Genomic DNA, 13,565 nt, shown 5'->3' with positions numbered 1-13,565 from the left:
TTCATTTGATCTAATAGAAATATCTGAAAACCAATCTAACAACATTAACAGCCACCTCGCCATGTATCACACTCTGTGTGCACTCTGCCTGTTTTTGTGGTTTTTAGAAGTAGCATATTAATTGCAGCTGTGAGTGCTCCTGTCTTTAGCTCTGACTGGAGTTCTGAGCTTGCTGCAGACCTGAGCTCTTTCTACACTTCACACGAAGCTCTAAGACTTTCTTCTAGTATAAAAGCAAAATACTGCGGATGCTGGAAATCTGAAACAAAAACAAAAAATACCTGGAAAAACTCAGCAGGTTTGACAGCATCTGCAGATAGGAATGCAGTTAATGTTTCAAGTCCGTGTGACTCTTCATCAGAACTGTTAACGGTGTTCCTCTCCGCAGATGCTATCAGACCTGCTGAGTTTTTCCAGCTATTTTTGTTTTTCTTCTAGTGGCCTGGCTGCTTCTCAAGCTGGGAAATAAATTCACCTTGCGCCCTGATTCCTTTTGCTGTGTTAGAACCATAGAAAAGTTACTGCACAGAAGGAGGCCATTCAGCCCATCTTGTCCATGCCAGCCCGAGGAGACCCAGGTGCCCTTTCTAATCCCACCTTCCTGCATAGCCCTGCAGCTTACGGCACTTAAGGTGCAGATCCAGGTACTTTTTAAAAGAGTTCAGAGTTTTTGCCTCTACCACCAAATTGGGCAGCGAATTCCAGACACCCACTACCCTCTGCGTAAAAAAGTTCTTCCTCATGACCCCCCCTACACCTTCTGTGCCACTTTTCTTGAATCTATGTCCCCTGGTTCTAGAATTCTCCACCAAGGGAAACAATTTTATCCTGTCCACTCTATCTATTCCCCTCATAATTTCATACACCTCAATCAAGTCGCCTCTTAGCCTTCTTTGTTCTAAGGAAAATAACCCTAACCTGTCCAATCTCCCCTACACTTTTCTAACCCTGGCAACATTCTTGTAAACCTCCTCTGCACTCTCCAGAGCTATTACGTCCTTCCTGTAATGTGGTGACCAGAACTGCACACAATACTCCAGTTGTGGCCTCACCAGTGTTTTATACAAGTCCAACATTATATCCTTACTTTTATATTCTATACCTCTGCCAATGAAGGGGAGCATTCCATATGCCTTCTTTACAACCTTGTCTACTTGAACTGCTGCCTTCAGGAACCTGTGTGCTTGTATGCCAAGATCTCTCACTTCATCTACCCCTCTTAGTATATTCCCATTTATTGTGTAATCCCTGTAACTGTTTGACCTCCGTAAATGTATGACCTCACACTTCTCTATGGTAAAATCCATCTCCCACTTTACCGCCCACTCCTCCAATCCATCTATATCATTTTGGAGATTATGGCTATCCTCTACACTATGCACTACTCGGCCAATCTTTGTGCCATCTGCAAATTTCCCAATAGTGCCCCCACTTTCACGTCCAAATTGTTACTATATAACACAAAGCTGGTGTTCACTGCTTCTGTGCACTGTTCAACACATAAATAAACCCCCAACTCCATCATCTGAGATTGTAACATTTTGTGGATTTCACTGTTAGGAGATCAAGTGGACTTTGCATGTGATTTCCTAGTGGTTGATTGGACTGTGAGGTGGGGTGGGAATGCCTCTTAATTTGGCCACACCATCCCATCTCCAAGATGGTTTGCGGTGGGTTCAGTCCCTTTATGGATACCACTTTTTACCAGGGACCAGACATATTTTGAGAGGCTGCCTGTGCCATGGTGGACTGACCATTACAGCCTGTACTCTGGGTCTTATCCCTTTTCCTCTGGTTTCTTGTTGTAAAATATAAAATTTCCTTAAACTGCATTTGAAGCTAACATTCAAACACCGCTATCAATATTGGAATCCATTTCAACTCTGAAACTGGATAATCACGGAGCAGCTTCAAGTTACAGATCTGGAGAGACATAAACCATCGGCTAACAATGGAATCTACCAAACAGAGACTGACAGAGGAACAATAATCTGTGATATCTGCCCTGAGATCCTTCATATCAAGGACTGATGTTCAGAATTGATAATAATAGCTACAAGTGGACCATGCTTCAGACTGAACTTCTCACTTTAAGCTTATTTTATTCACAGAGCTCCTTTCGATCAAAGTTCCTTGACACTGCACAACAGCTTCATGAGCAGGGATTCAAGGTAGGTCTCAATTATTACAATGCTATATTTCTTATTGTACCACTGTGCTGGGGAAGGGATAGCTGTAAATTTAATCAGCGTTCATCATTCCCAGATCAGCTATAGCAGTGGGTCAGAGCACTGCTCACTGAGCCACTGACACATGACTGAGTGACGCCCTTAAGGATCATGATGGTGGATGAATAGTGCTGAGCCTTGCCTCACCCAGTCTCCTATGGTTAGGTGACATACGTGTTCAGAAAAGGCAGAATTGATTTCTGGCCTGGACTTTCAAAACACCTGGACAGCACTTTCTGGCTCTCACATCATTTGTTATATAGTTTTCAGTGGCCTGCTCCCAAGCTACATCAGGGTACTTTCTGGCCACCTACGGGTGTACCATACCTAAGAGGAGACAGTGCCCCATAAATGTCACCTTCTGGCCACTTGCATGCAAGCCAAGGTCGTGGCTTCCATCCTGCTCTAGATTCTGGATCAGAGGGTAAGCCAAAAGCTAGGGGAGCAGATTAAGATAGGAGGATAGGTAAATTCCCTGCAGCTCCATGCCAATGCAGTTACAAGTTGTAGGAGAGCCACAGAAACGCCAGGACATCACCGTTTCTCTGTCCCATACCAGGCAATGCTGGGACATCACCACCTCCCTGTCCCATACCAGGCAATGCCGGGACATCACTGCTTCTCTGTCCTTTACCTGGGAAAAGCAATCAATGCGCCAGGCATATAGAGGAGCAACAGAACCATTTTAATCACTGATTTGATCATTTTATCCTCCTTCATTTCCTGGAGACAGGTTTGTGTTGGAGCCCTTTTCTACGGCTCCTGCACACACTCACCTTGTCCATCTGGCCATTCTTCATGTGTGAGCCCTGACACTGTGCTAGCCAGACTAAACACTTTGGTTAGTCAGTGACCTCTACTGAGTCATTGAAAGAATATAACCTTATTTGGCGCCCGTCAGAACTTTTCTAATCAATTGTATATGTGTTGTAAAGGACAATATGGCTTGTGTTTGACATGAAATCCACTCTTTTTTCATTGAAGCTTTATGCAACAGAAGGCACGTCAGCTTGGTTAAATGCCAATGATGTGCCCACAGAACCCGTGTCATGGCACACTGCAGAAGACCACAGCTCCTCGGCTCCTTCCTTTACCAAGTGAGTGCCTGTAGTGATCCTTGGAGATACACTGTAAGGTTACCTGAACAGAGTAGTAGCCATTAGATTCTTAGTAAATTAAGTCTACCTTTATATATGTAAATGCCTTTTTGATGTGCTTTCCAGTCCTCCATGATTAAGAAAATTAGCTCAATTTGAAGTGCCGCCATGAAGGCCCATGACCCAGTGCAATTTGCAGAAACTTGCCATGGTGATTACTTCAATCTGGGACAAGTCCAGCTTTGGGAGAAATGATTTTAAAACCAGCATTAAGGATTGTGGAAACTTGATTTCTGCTGGGCGTAGCCTGTGTTTAAAATTACAGAACCTTTTGCACTGGTCGACTGATTTAACCTCGATTTCACTGAAAAGGCAGATGCAAACTAATGGAAACTCGAGCCCACAGACTTTTAAAACAGGTTTGACAATATGCTGCATAATAGGCTTCTTTATAATCCCTCTGGGATTGAAGAGAAGATCCTGGGATGGATAAGGATTTGATTGCATTGTTGTAGGAACAGGGTCATTACAGGTAATGGGTACTAGTGAAATCTCATAGCAATTGAGCTTGTGATACTTCCTCTGTTTATATCACTGATCTCAATTTAAAATGTTAGATGTTCAGATGTATAATTCCTGTCTGCAAACTTCTTAATCATTCCCTACATTTAATTCTAAATCATTAATACAAAACACAAAAATTATCACTTTCAAGGGTGCAAAATTGATTCCTCACACACTACATTTATCCCATCCAATCAGAGGGCTGGCTGCTCTTCAGACCCAGCAGTACCACCAAGAGAGGTGGCCATAGCTGAGACTGCAGGAGGCCCCAGGATGAAGAACAGTGATGGAGGCTTCAGAGGAGAAGTGGGGCAGCTTTGCTGTGGGTCATCAGACAGGCCCTGGTGAGTGAGGCAAAAGGGGATTAGTGTGGAGGGCCCTTCATGATCCTTACCGCCAGCAGGACCCTCAGTTGGACACAGGGTAGCTGAACAGGAGTGCCCCCCTCACCCCCATCCCAGCCTACAGGGAGGTCCGTCAGGGTATACCAGATGACCTGCCCATGTGGCTGGGCCCCCCTGCTTGGCAGTGGGATGAGGCCCTTAAGTGGTTCTTACTTGGCCACTAAAAAGCATTAATTAACCAGGGAGCTCGAAGGCCGACCTTGACCTTCACCAAGTTAATCGCAGGGAGCCAGAAGTTGACAGGCTGTCCATTCTGGGACTTACTGTTCCGATTTAACAGTTCCCCACATCCCCCGCTTCCATTAGGGGGCATTAAGCTCTGCCCATTGGCTGATAAAAGACTCCTATGTGGGGAAAAGTCACTTAGTTTCAAGTGGACAGGTGTTCATTCCCTCAAATGGACTTAACTCTTTCCTTTCAGGTACAATAAAAATAACAACTTTAAGTAACCCTATCAATTATTGGGCAAAGCACATGGGCACAGAAACAATCTTTACCTGTGTGACCATCAGCAGTATTAGCACTGCCCTTTTTCAACCTGGACTACTCACAGACTAGGAGTTGGCATGGCATGAGTATCTTCCTTTACATAAGACTCCTGAAGATAAATGGAAGTTACAGTGTGTATTTGGTAGAAACAAGTTTATTTGTGATAGATGGACAGATTTCAGCATGCTGTTGGCTATTTACTGAGACCATCACTGCCTCTCCTCCAATCTCTTTTCAGACTAATTCATGATGGAGTCATTGACTTGGTGATAAACCTGCCCAACAACAACACCCGCTTTATGAGGGAAAACTACCTGATCCGAAGAATGGCCATTGATCATGCAATACCCCTCATTACCAATTTCCAGGTAACAATATTATCTATACCTCCTACTTCTGGTAACCCCAACCCAAGTAGAAATGATGGGAGAGATACTGCTTGGTTTGGTGAGTTACAAACACAGGCCATGAAATAAATCTGGCACATTAACAGCGAGTGGGGTGGGGCTGGGGGAGTGTGCCTGCCAAAGGGATTAAGAGCCATTGTTTTTATACTTCTATTTAATTTTTGCACTACATTCTGCCAAAAGCAAAGAAGGGTGTTATTTCTATCTCTCCCTAAAACGTTGTGTAAGGGGGCTGCTTGTGGGATCCTGCTGTGCACAAATTGGCTGCCTCAGTTCCTACATTACAACAATTATGCAGAAACAGATGGAGAGGAAGAGAGAGAGAGAGAAAATCAGCTGGAGGTGGCAGGCTGGATGCAGAAGGAGACACAGGCTATTTGTGGGTGGGGGAGAAGGAAGACAGAAAAATGAAGAGAGAGAGAGACAAAGAAATTTATGATTAGAAATTCAGAAAACTGAATTCTGAAACTGCTGCCATTGCTGGCAGAATTCCCTAAATTACATCAGTGACCACACTTTAAATATTAATTCATTGACTGTAAAGCACTCCCAATGCTTGGAATTAATGTCCTAAACTTGAACCCGTCACAATCCCCAAATAATGCGTGTGTTAGAGGCAGTAGAAGCAGTTTGATAAATTTAAGAGTTAATGAAATGCACAGAGGTCATTTGAGTTCAGTTTGCTGTGATTTTGATTGTGGATTTCTGTCTCTCTGCATCTCCATCTTCTGGCATGTGACAAGCCACAGAGAGAGAAAGGGGGGAGAGTGAGGGAAATGGGGAAAGAGGGTAGGTATGGGGGGGTGAAAAGAGACAGAATTTGGGGGTCTCCAGTATGTATTCATTGCCCAGCTCTCACTCACATCCTTCCAAAAAGTGTGATTTGCAAAAATCCTGGGGCAGTCAATTTAAAAGGTCTCCTGGAGGCATCAACATTCTCTTCCCAAATTCAAAACACCTTCTGGAGACTGAAGGAATGTCCCTCATGAGATCTTGCAGTGTCTGCAGTGTTTTCTATGTTGCAATGGTGATCACACTTTAAGAATTAAAATGTTGACTGTAATTAAAAAAATGCAAATGATGTCAAGAAAGATTTCAGTGCACAAAATTAAATCAAAGATAGAGAAAAAAATGGGCACAAAAATGAGGCTGATCCAGAACATCAGCCACAGGGAAAGCACTGGTTGGGGGGGTGGGTCGTGGGATGAACTGAGTGGCTCTTGCAGAGAGCCAGCATGGACATGATGGGCCAAGTGGCCTCCTTCTGTGCTGTAACAATTCTATGATTCTGTGGTTCTCAGTTGTATTATCCAACTGACATCTGTCATTAGCACACTTTTTTGTTTTTTTCTGCTTCATCTTAATGTTCTTCTCTTTCATCATCCGGAGAGCTCTGGATTTGTTTGCCCTACCTCTTCATAGGAATATACCTTACTTGTACTTGCACCTCCTTAAAGGCAGCACGTTGTTCAGTTACAGTTTTGCCTGTTAATCTTTGCATCCAATTGATCTGGGCCAGATCCATTCTCACCCCATTGGAGTTGGCTTTTCCCCAGTCAATTATTCTTAGTCTGGATTGTTCCTTGTCCTTTCTCATAGCCAAGTGTTACCCACTGATACTTGAGCCAGTTGGCCCATCTCATTCCCAAGAACCAGGTATTTCTCATTGGACTGGAAATATACTGGTGGAAAAAATTCTCCTAAACACACTCTAGGAACTCTCACCCTCTCTGCCCTTTGCACTACAATTATCAGTCTATATTTGGATAAAGTTGCCCATGATAAGTACTGTATAATTTTGCACCTCTCTAATTTTCTTGCAAATTTGTTCCTCTACATCTTTCCCATTAGTTGGTGCCTATAGCTACATCGAACAATGTAATTGTACTTTTCTTTGTTCCTTAGCTCTAGCCAATAGATTCTGCCCTTGACCCCTCTGGGAGATCCTCTCTCTCTAGCGCTGCAATGTTCTCCTCAATCAAAATTGTTACCCCATCATCCTTTCTTTCCTTTCCTATCTTCCCTGAATACCTTGTATCCAGGAATACTTAGTACCCAGTTCTGCCCTTCTCTGTTCTCTGTTATAGCCACAACATCATATTTCCATGTTGCAATCTGCAACTTGCCAATCTTATTCAATGCATTCACAACCCTAACTGTAACCCTAATTTAGTCTTCATTACCTTCCCTCATACACATACCTTACTACTTCCAACTTTAGTACTATCTGCCTCTCCCAATATGCTTTGCACCTTGGTATATCTCTCTAGTATTACCTCCTGGCTCTTATAATCCAGTTTAAATCTTCCCTAATAGCACTAGCAAATCTCCCCCCAAGGAAATTGGTTCTGGCTCTGTTTAGGTGTGACCCATCTGGCCTGTACGGCTACCATCTGTCCCAGAACCAATCCCAATGTCCCAAGAATCTAAAGCCCTCCCTCCTGCACCACCTTTTCAGCCACGCGGTCATCTGCTCTATCCTCCTGTTTCACTTGCATTTGCTAAAGTCATGTTAGGACCTTTGACATTTGCACTTATCCTGCACAAACTGAGTCTGGGTGCAAGTTTTTCCAACTCTTCCTTTCTGCCAGGTTAATGGAACCTGGAACCTGTTTCCACAAATGTGTTGTTTTTTTCCCCCTATGGGTAAACAAATTGACCATTATTTTCCACCACAGACTGATTTATTTGACAACTATTGAAGTGTTTGTGTCACTTATTTCATGTAATACTCAAAGGGACAATAACCTTTTTAAGGATGTGTGTGGATTGCAGAATTCTCCTGTATTATAATGGGAAGATGGAAATGTTTCATGTCAGGGAATCTTTACAGCTCATTTAGTTTATGCTGCACTTTTAGGATTAATATCAGTTTGTAGTCTGTAAAGTTGCTGTCATTAGACTAAACTTTGCTGATATTGTAAGGCCATTAAACTTCTTCCTGCATTTGGAGGGATTCTAGAGTTAGGAAGTTGCCATTCCTTTCCACATGGCTTTGATATTGGCACTTCTTTCCCCATACTTACCCCACTGTTACATCCTCCCTGTGCCTAATGTCTGAAAGTATTTACCTTGCTCTCAGAAGTTTATTGCACATTTCAGTTAACACTATGGTCAGAATTTTCCAGCCCTGCCGACTGGTGTGATCTCCCGGTTAATCTTTGATTCAGGGTTTTTGGCTGGCTCGCTGCATTTTCAGGCCCCACTGCAGCCACGGCAGGACTGGAAAATTCCGGCCTATATCTTAAACTTCTGTGTACTGGTTCTACTTTAAGATTATCCCAGCTCGATAGTCCAGCATTTGTGTTTTCACCAGGCCTCTCAGGTGCATTTGTCAATTGCCAAAGTAGTTGATAGGGGAATGTCTATGAATGTTATGGGTTAGAAACAGTAGAGAGCCCAGCACCAAACTCAAGGTCACCCCACTCAGTCTGACATCAAACCCCTAAATGATACTTACTGCTTCTTCATTTTTACCCATTTCAATGTCTTTCTCCAATTACCCAAGTGTACAAGGTGCTCAAGTTTCTGTTTGTTATTTGACAATGCTATAGATTCTTTCCTGTATCCTTTCAGGTGGCAAAACTTTTTGCTGAAGCGATTAAAGACTGCGGTAAATTGGATTCTACCAGCCTGTACCACTACCGAGAGAATAGTGTGATCAGAGGATTGCAGTGAGTGGCTGCCATTAGCCTGGCTTGTGCAGGTCCTCACTCCAAGTGTACAAAGTTGGTTCTCTGATACAGACAAAACCTGCTCTTGTTTGTAACAGTTTAATAAAGAAAGAGAGAGATTTCATTGTGACCATGACTTTCACCTAATTCAGATCTTGTTTAGGAAGTTTAAGCACTATGTAAATAACTCCTTGTTTTTATTTTCTCTATTTTCTCCCCACAATATGTGTAAATGGAAAGGAGAACTTCACACTGTGAGTTATGGTGTCTGACAGGAACATTAAGACTACCCCACCTTCTCCTGCCTAACAGCTGGACCTAATGAAATACCAGCCTGATTTGCTTCAACTCTAGAAGTCTTAAAACTCTGTCTGCCCCACAAAGCACTGTCTGAACTTCTCCAAACCCTGTGGCATTCATAGGATTTCAGTTCACTACTTCGGACTGAGCAGACAATTTATTTGCAATAGGAGTTATGTCCCTCTTTCTGGGCGGCTTTCTGAGGTGTACTCCATTGCAAGCGCTGAAGCCCCTTTGTCTTTACCTCGAAAGTGGTCCTGAAATGATGTGTCAGTGTCTCACTTTCCATCAGTGATTACAAAGCAGTGGTACAATTTGACATTCTACCTCGAGCAGGCAGCTAGAGTAATGTGATTTCTTGCATAGGAGCATTGGAAATGGCCCCGTTTACATTGACAGACAGAGATTAGTCAGCCTAGCATTGGAACCCAATTATGTGCCCTGAATTGCCATCTGACCCCTACCTCCAGCATCCCCATCCCCCTGACGATTTTGTACTAGTGCTGACTTGAATGAAGGAAATATAAATTGCAGATTTACAACATATTTTCTCATTTTCCCCACTGCCACTGCCATTATAGCCTTACCAGACACTCTTCTTCTCCACTGCGTGTATATCTATGTACATTGATGGCCCTGAAGTGGGAACAAGCTCACTGTTCTCAGCCCACACCTGTAATACCAATGAGAACACTGGTTCTCAGCATCAGGTGGGCTTATTGATTGTGGAAAAGCACCCTCTATGGTTTAGTGGGCACCCATCAGTGTCAGTCACACCCCCTGGCCTCATCACAATATTGCAGGAGTAGTTCCAAAGAATGTGGAGTTGCAAAACGTCGCTGTCAGTAAGATGTGCCTGATGAGATGTAACCGATTGGCACCACATGCCGGGCTGCATGCTGACAGTTTTTTTTCATAGTGCTTTGTGTTCATTTCATTCCGCTGCTGTAAACCAGTATAATTCCTTTTAACTGTAACTGAACAAAAATAAATCATTGTTTAATTAAACTCAAAGCTGTGCAGTTTGTGTGTGAATTAGAATGTGACATGTCCATCTCAGTGACTAAGAAATGCTGCACTGAACACACTGAACCCTTTTGACTATTTTAATTTGGTTGTGGGACTTTGGGAGCTTGGGTAGGATTGAACACTAAAGAGTCTGACTTGCTGTGCTGTGCAATGACGGTGTACTTAGTGAAAGGCCAATTAAACAAGGACCTGGACCCTGAAGGTGGACAATAGGAACAAAATAGGGGCAGTCTTTTAAGCTGTGTTGACCGTCTCTGCGATTGGGAGTCATGACCTCAGAGCCTCCAGGCTCAAACTGGCTCTGGGACGGCTATGTTTCATGCATTTGTTTGTGACACAGGGTGTGTAGCTTGTATTAAATCAATCATAACACTTCAACTATACAAACGAATTACTCTGCCCACAATCTATCATTGCTATGATGCCCAAACCAAGATTGCTTGTGTTCTATGTGATTGTTGATATACTTTGTCTTCATCTTTCACTTCAAATGCCCACACTGTCACTTGCAAGTAACAAAGTCCCACTCCCTGGAGAAGGAGTTGCTGAAGTGGGGTGCATAATGTGAATTTTGTTACCTTAACCTCAACAATTTTCTGATGAAAAGATTCCAATGCTCCTGGATTCCAACAGATGCCTTATTGATGGGTGAAAGGATTGTGTTGTAATCAGACTGGAGACAGCCCACAGGTACCCAGTCTTCAAACTCCTCGTTTGCAGTAATTATCTGTGTGATAGATATACAAATTGTTTAAACAAAGCTACCAGTAAGAAGCTTGTTGAAATATGTTGCTTACTATAGTGTACTTCAATGCGTTGCATTGTCTTGTTCCAGTCTGGCATCAGTTCCCTTGGAGATAGAGTAGAGGAGCAACATATTCTTCCTAGGAAAATTGAAACAGGGGTTGACCTTTCAGGCCTATTCTGGCATTTAATTGTTGATCTGTATCTGTCTTTGCTCCATACTCCTTATGACTATCAACATTCTGGGGGTTACCATTAACCAGAAACCAAACTGGACCAGCCACATAAATAGTGTGGCTACAAGAACAGTTCAGAAGCTGGAAATTCTGCAGAGAGTAACCCACCTCCTGACTTCCCAAAGCCTGTTCACCATCTACAAGGCTCAAGTCAGGAGTGTGATGGAATACTCCTCAGTTGCTTGAATGAGTGCGGCTCCAACAACGCTCAAGAAACTTGACACCATCCAGGACAAAGCAGCTCCATTCATGACATTAAACATTCACTCCCTCCACCACCGACGGACAGCAGCAGTGTGTACCATCCACAAGATGCACTGCAGAAACTCATCAAGGCTCTTTAGACAGCACCTCCCAAACCCACAAGCTCTCCCACCTAGAAGGACATGGCAACAGACACATGGGACCACCACCACCTGGAAGTTACCCTCCAAGTCACTCAACATCCTGACTTGGAAATATATCAATGCTCCTTCATTGTCACTAGGTCAAGACCCTGGAACTTCCTTCCTAACAACACTGTGGGTGTACCCACACCACATGAACTTCAGTGGTTAAAGAAGGCAGCTCACCACCACCTTCTCAAGGGTAATTAGGGATGGGCAGCAAATGCTGGTCTTACCAATGGCATCCACATCACATGAAGTTAAAAAAGCTACTGAAAATTTGTCATTCCTAGTCTTGAAAATTTCAATTAATCCACCATTTGTTATTCTAGATTAGCAAAATGAAAGAAAAAGCAATGATTCACTGAAAAATAAATTACTTTAAAGAAATAAAAAAGTGACCAGCAGTAAAATTCCGTAAACTCAAAAAATCAATCAGATGATTTTGTTTGTTTTATTCATTCATGGGATGTGGGCTTTGCTGGCTAGACCAGCATCTATTGCTCATCCCTAATTGCACTTGAGAAGGCGGTGATGGACTGCCTCCTTGAACCGCTGCAGTCCATTTGGTTCGACTTCTGTAGCAGTTTAGTTTAACAGAATGGCTTACTAGACCATTTCAGAGGGCAGTTAAGAGCCAACCACTGCAAAAGTAAAATACTGTGGATGCTGGAAATCTGAATTACAAAAAAATGTTGTAGATACTGAAGCAGGTCAGTATCCGTGAAGAGAAACAGAATTGATGGGTGGATTCTCTTGGAGGCGGGGGTCTTGGCCACCGGCTGGAGAGCTGGCAAGAACCACACATCACCTCTTTTCAGGGAGGTCCATTGCAATTTGCATTTGACAGGCCAATGATCAGCCTGCCCTTGGGATCAAGGACCCCAGGGGCAGAAGTCCCAGCCCATTGAGAGCTGCCAGCTAATCAGAGGCGGGCAACTCAAGGCCGACAGCTCTATTGAATGGCAGCGCCACCTAGGATTGTGGATGGACCCAGGCCACAAATTTAATGATGGCAGGAGGGGGATCACGGGGTTGGGGTCACAGAGGTAGGTTGGCATTGAGGGCAGGGGGTGACTTTCCACCCCCTTATGCCAGGTCTCTCAATCAAGTCTGAATGCCTTTCAATGAAATAACCCCCCTGGAACCCAGCAAGCAAACCAGCATGGATTAGCTCATCATGCTCCCTGCATGGTGAGCCCCTGCCTGCCATTAAGTTAATACCAGAGGTGGCAGGATGAGGCCCTTAAATTGGCATTAATTGCCCACCAAAGGGCCTTAATTGGCAGTAGGGAAGGAAGGCCCTGCCTAATGATCCTACTATCTCAAGATTGAGGTGACCTTTCATCAGAACTGAAGAACGATAGATAGGTAATAGATTTTGAGCAGTGAGCAAGGGACAGGAAGGCCGGGGAGATTAAATAATGAAAAACAAATGGTGCAAACACCAGAGAGTGGTAATAGATAAAGAAACAAAAGGTATATCCAGATGAGGTGTGAATGGTTACATTGCAGCCACCTGAATGCAACATGAAGACACAAAGAAAGAAATGAGACAAGACCACCCCACCAAAACAAAATATATCAAACAAGATGGAGGCAGAGGTTCTGATCTGAAATTGTTGAACTTAGTGTTGAGTCCAGGAGGCTGTAGATTGCAGAGATGAAAGATGAACTGCTGTGTTGAGCTTCATTGGAACATTGTAACAGGCTAAGGACAGAAAGGTCAGAATGGGAGGAAGGTGGAGAATTAAAATGATAAGTGACATGAAGCTCAGGGTCATGTTTGCAGTGATCACCCAGTCTGTGTTTGGTTGCCCCCAGTGAAGAGGAGACCACATTGTGAGTAGTGAATACAGTATACTAAATTGAAGGAAGTACAAATAAATCACTGCTTCACTTGGAAGGAGTGTTTGGGACCTTGGATAATGAGAAGGGAGCAGGTCAAAGGACAGGCATTGCTTGCATGAAAAGGCATCGTCGGGAAGAAACCCTAGGGGTGACTGA

At 43.5% G+C, this 13,565-nt stretch overlaps 1 protein-coding gene across 2 annotated transcripts in view; it reads left to right on the top strand.

Annotated features, from left to right (window-relative positions):
- Positions 1-10,140, top strand: part of cps1 (carbamoyl-phosphate synthase 1, mitochondrial) — a 275,872-nt gene extending 265,732 nt beyond the window's left edge. For both annotated transcript variants that reach the window (XM_041201760.1, XM_041201761.1), the window contains exons 35-38: positions 2,112-2,171; positions 3,213-3,325; positions 5,021-5,150; positions 8,766-10,140. In XM_041201760.1, coding sequence (XP_041057694.1) covers positions 2,112-2,171; positions 3,213-3,325; positions 5,021-5,150; positions 8,766-8,867 — 405 coding nt within the window. In that variant the 3' untranslated portion in view covers positions 8,868-10,140. The remainder of the gene's footprint in view (positions 1-2,111; positions 2,172-3,212; positions 3,326-5,020; positions 5,151-8,765) is intronic.
- The last annotated feature ends 3,425 nt before the right edge of the window (positions 10,141-13,565 follow it).

Source organism: Carcharodon carcharias, chromosome 12, assembly GCF_017639515.1.
Source record: "Carcharodon carcharias isolate sCarCar2 chromosome 12, sCarCar2.pri, whole genome shotgun sequence".
Taxonomy (NCBI): domain Eukaryota; kingdom Metazoa; phylum Chordata; class Chondrichthyes; order Lamniformes; family Lamnidae; genus Carcharodon; species Carcharodon carcharias.
Note: the sequence above shows the minus strand (reverse complement) of the source record. Positions and strands in the feature narration are given on the sequence as shown.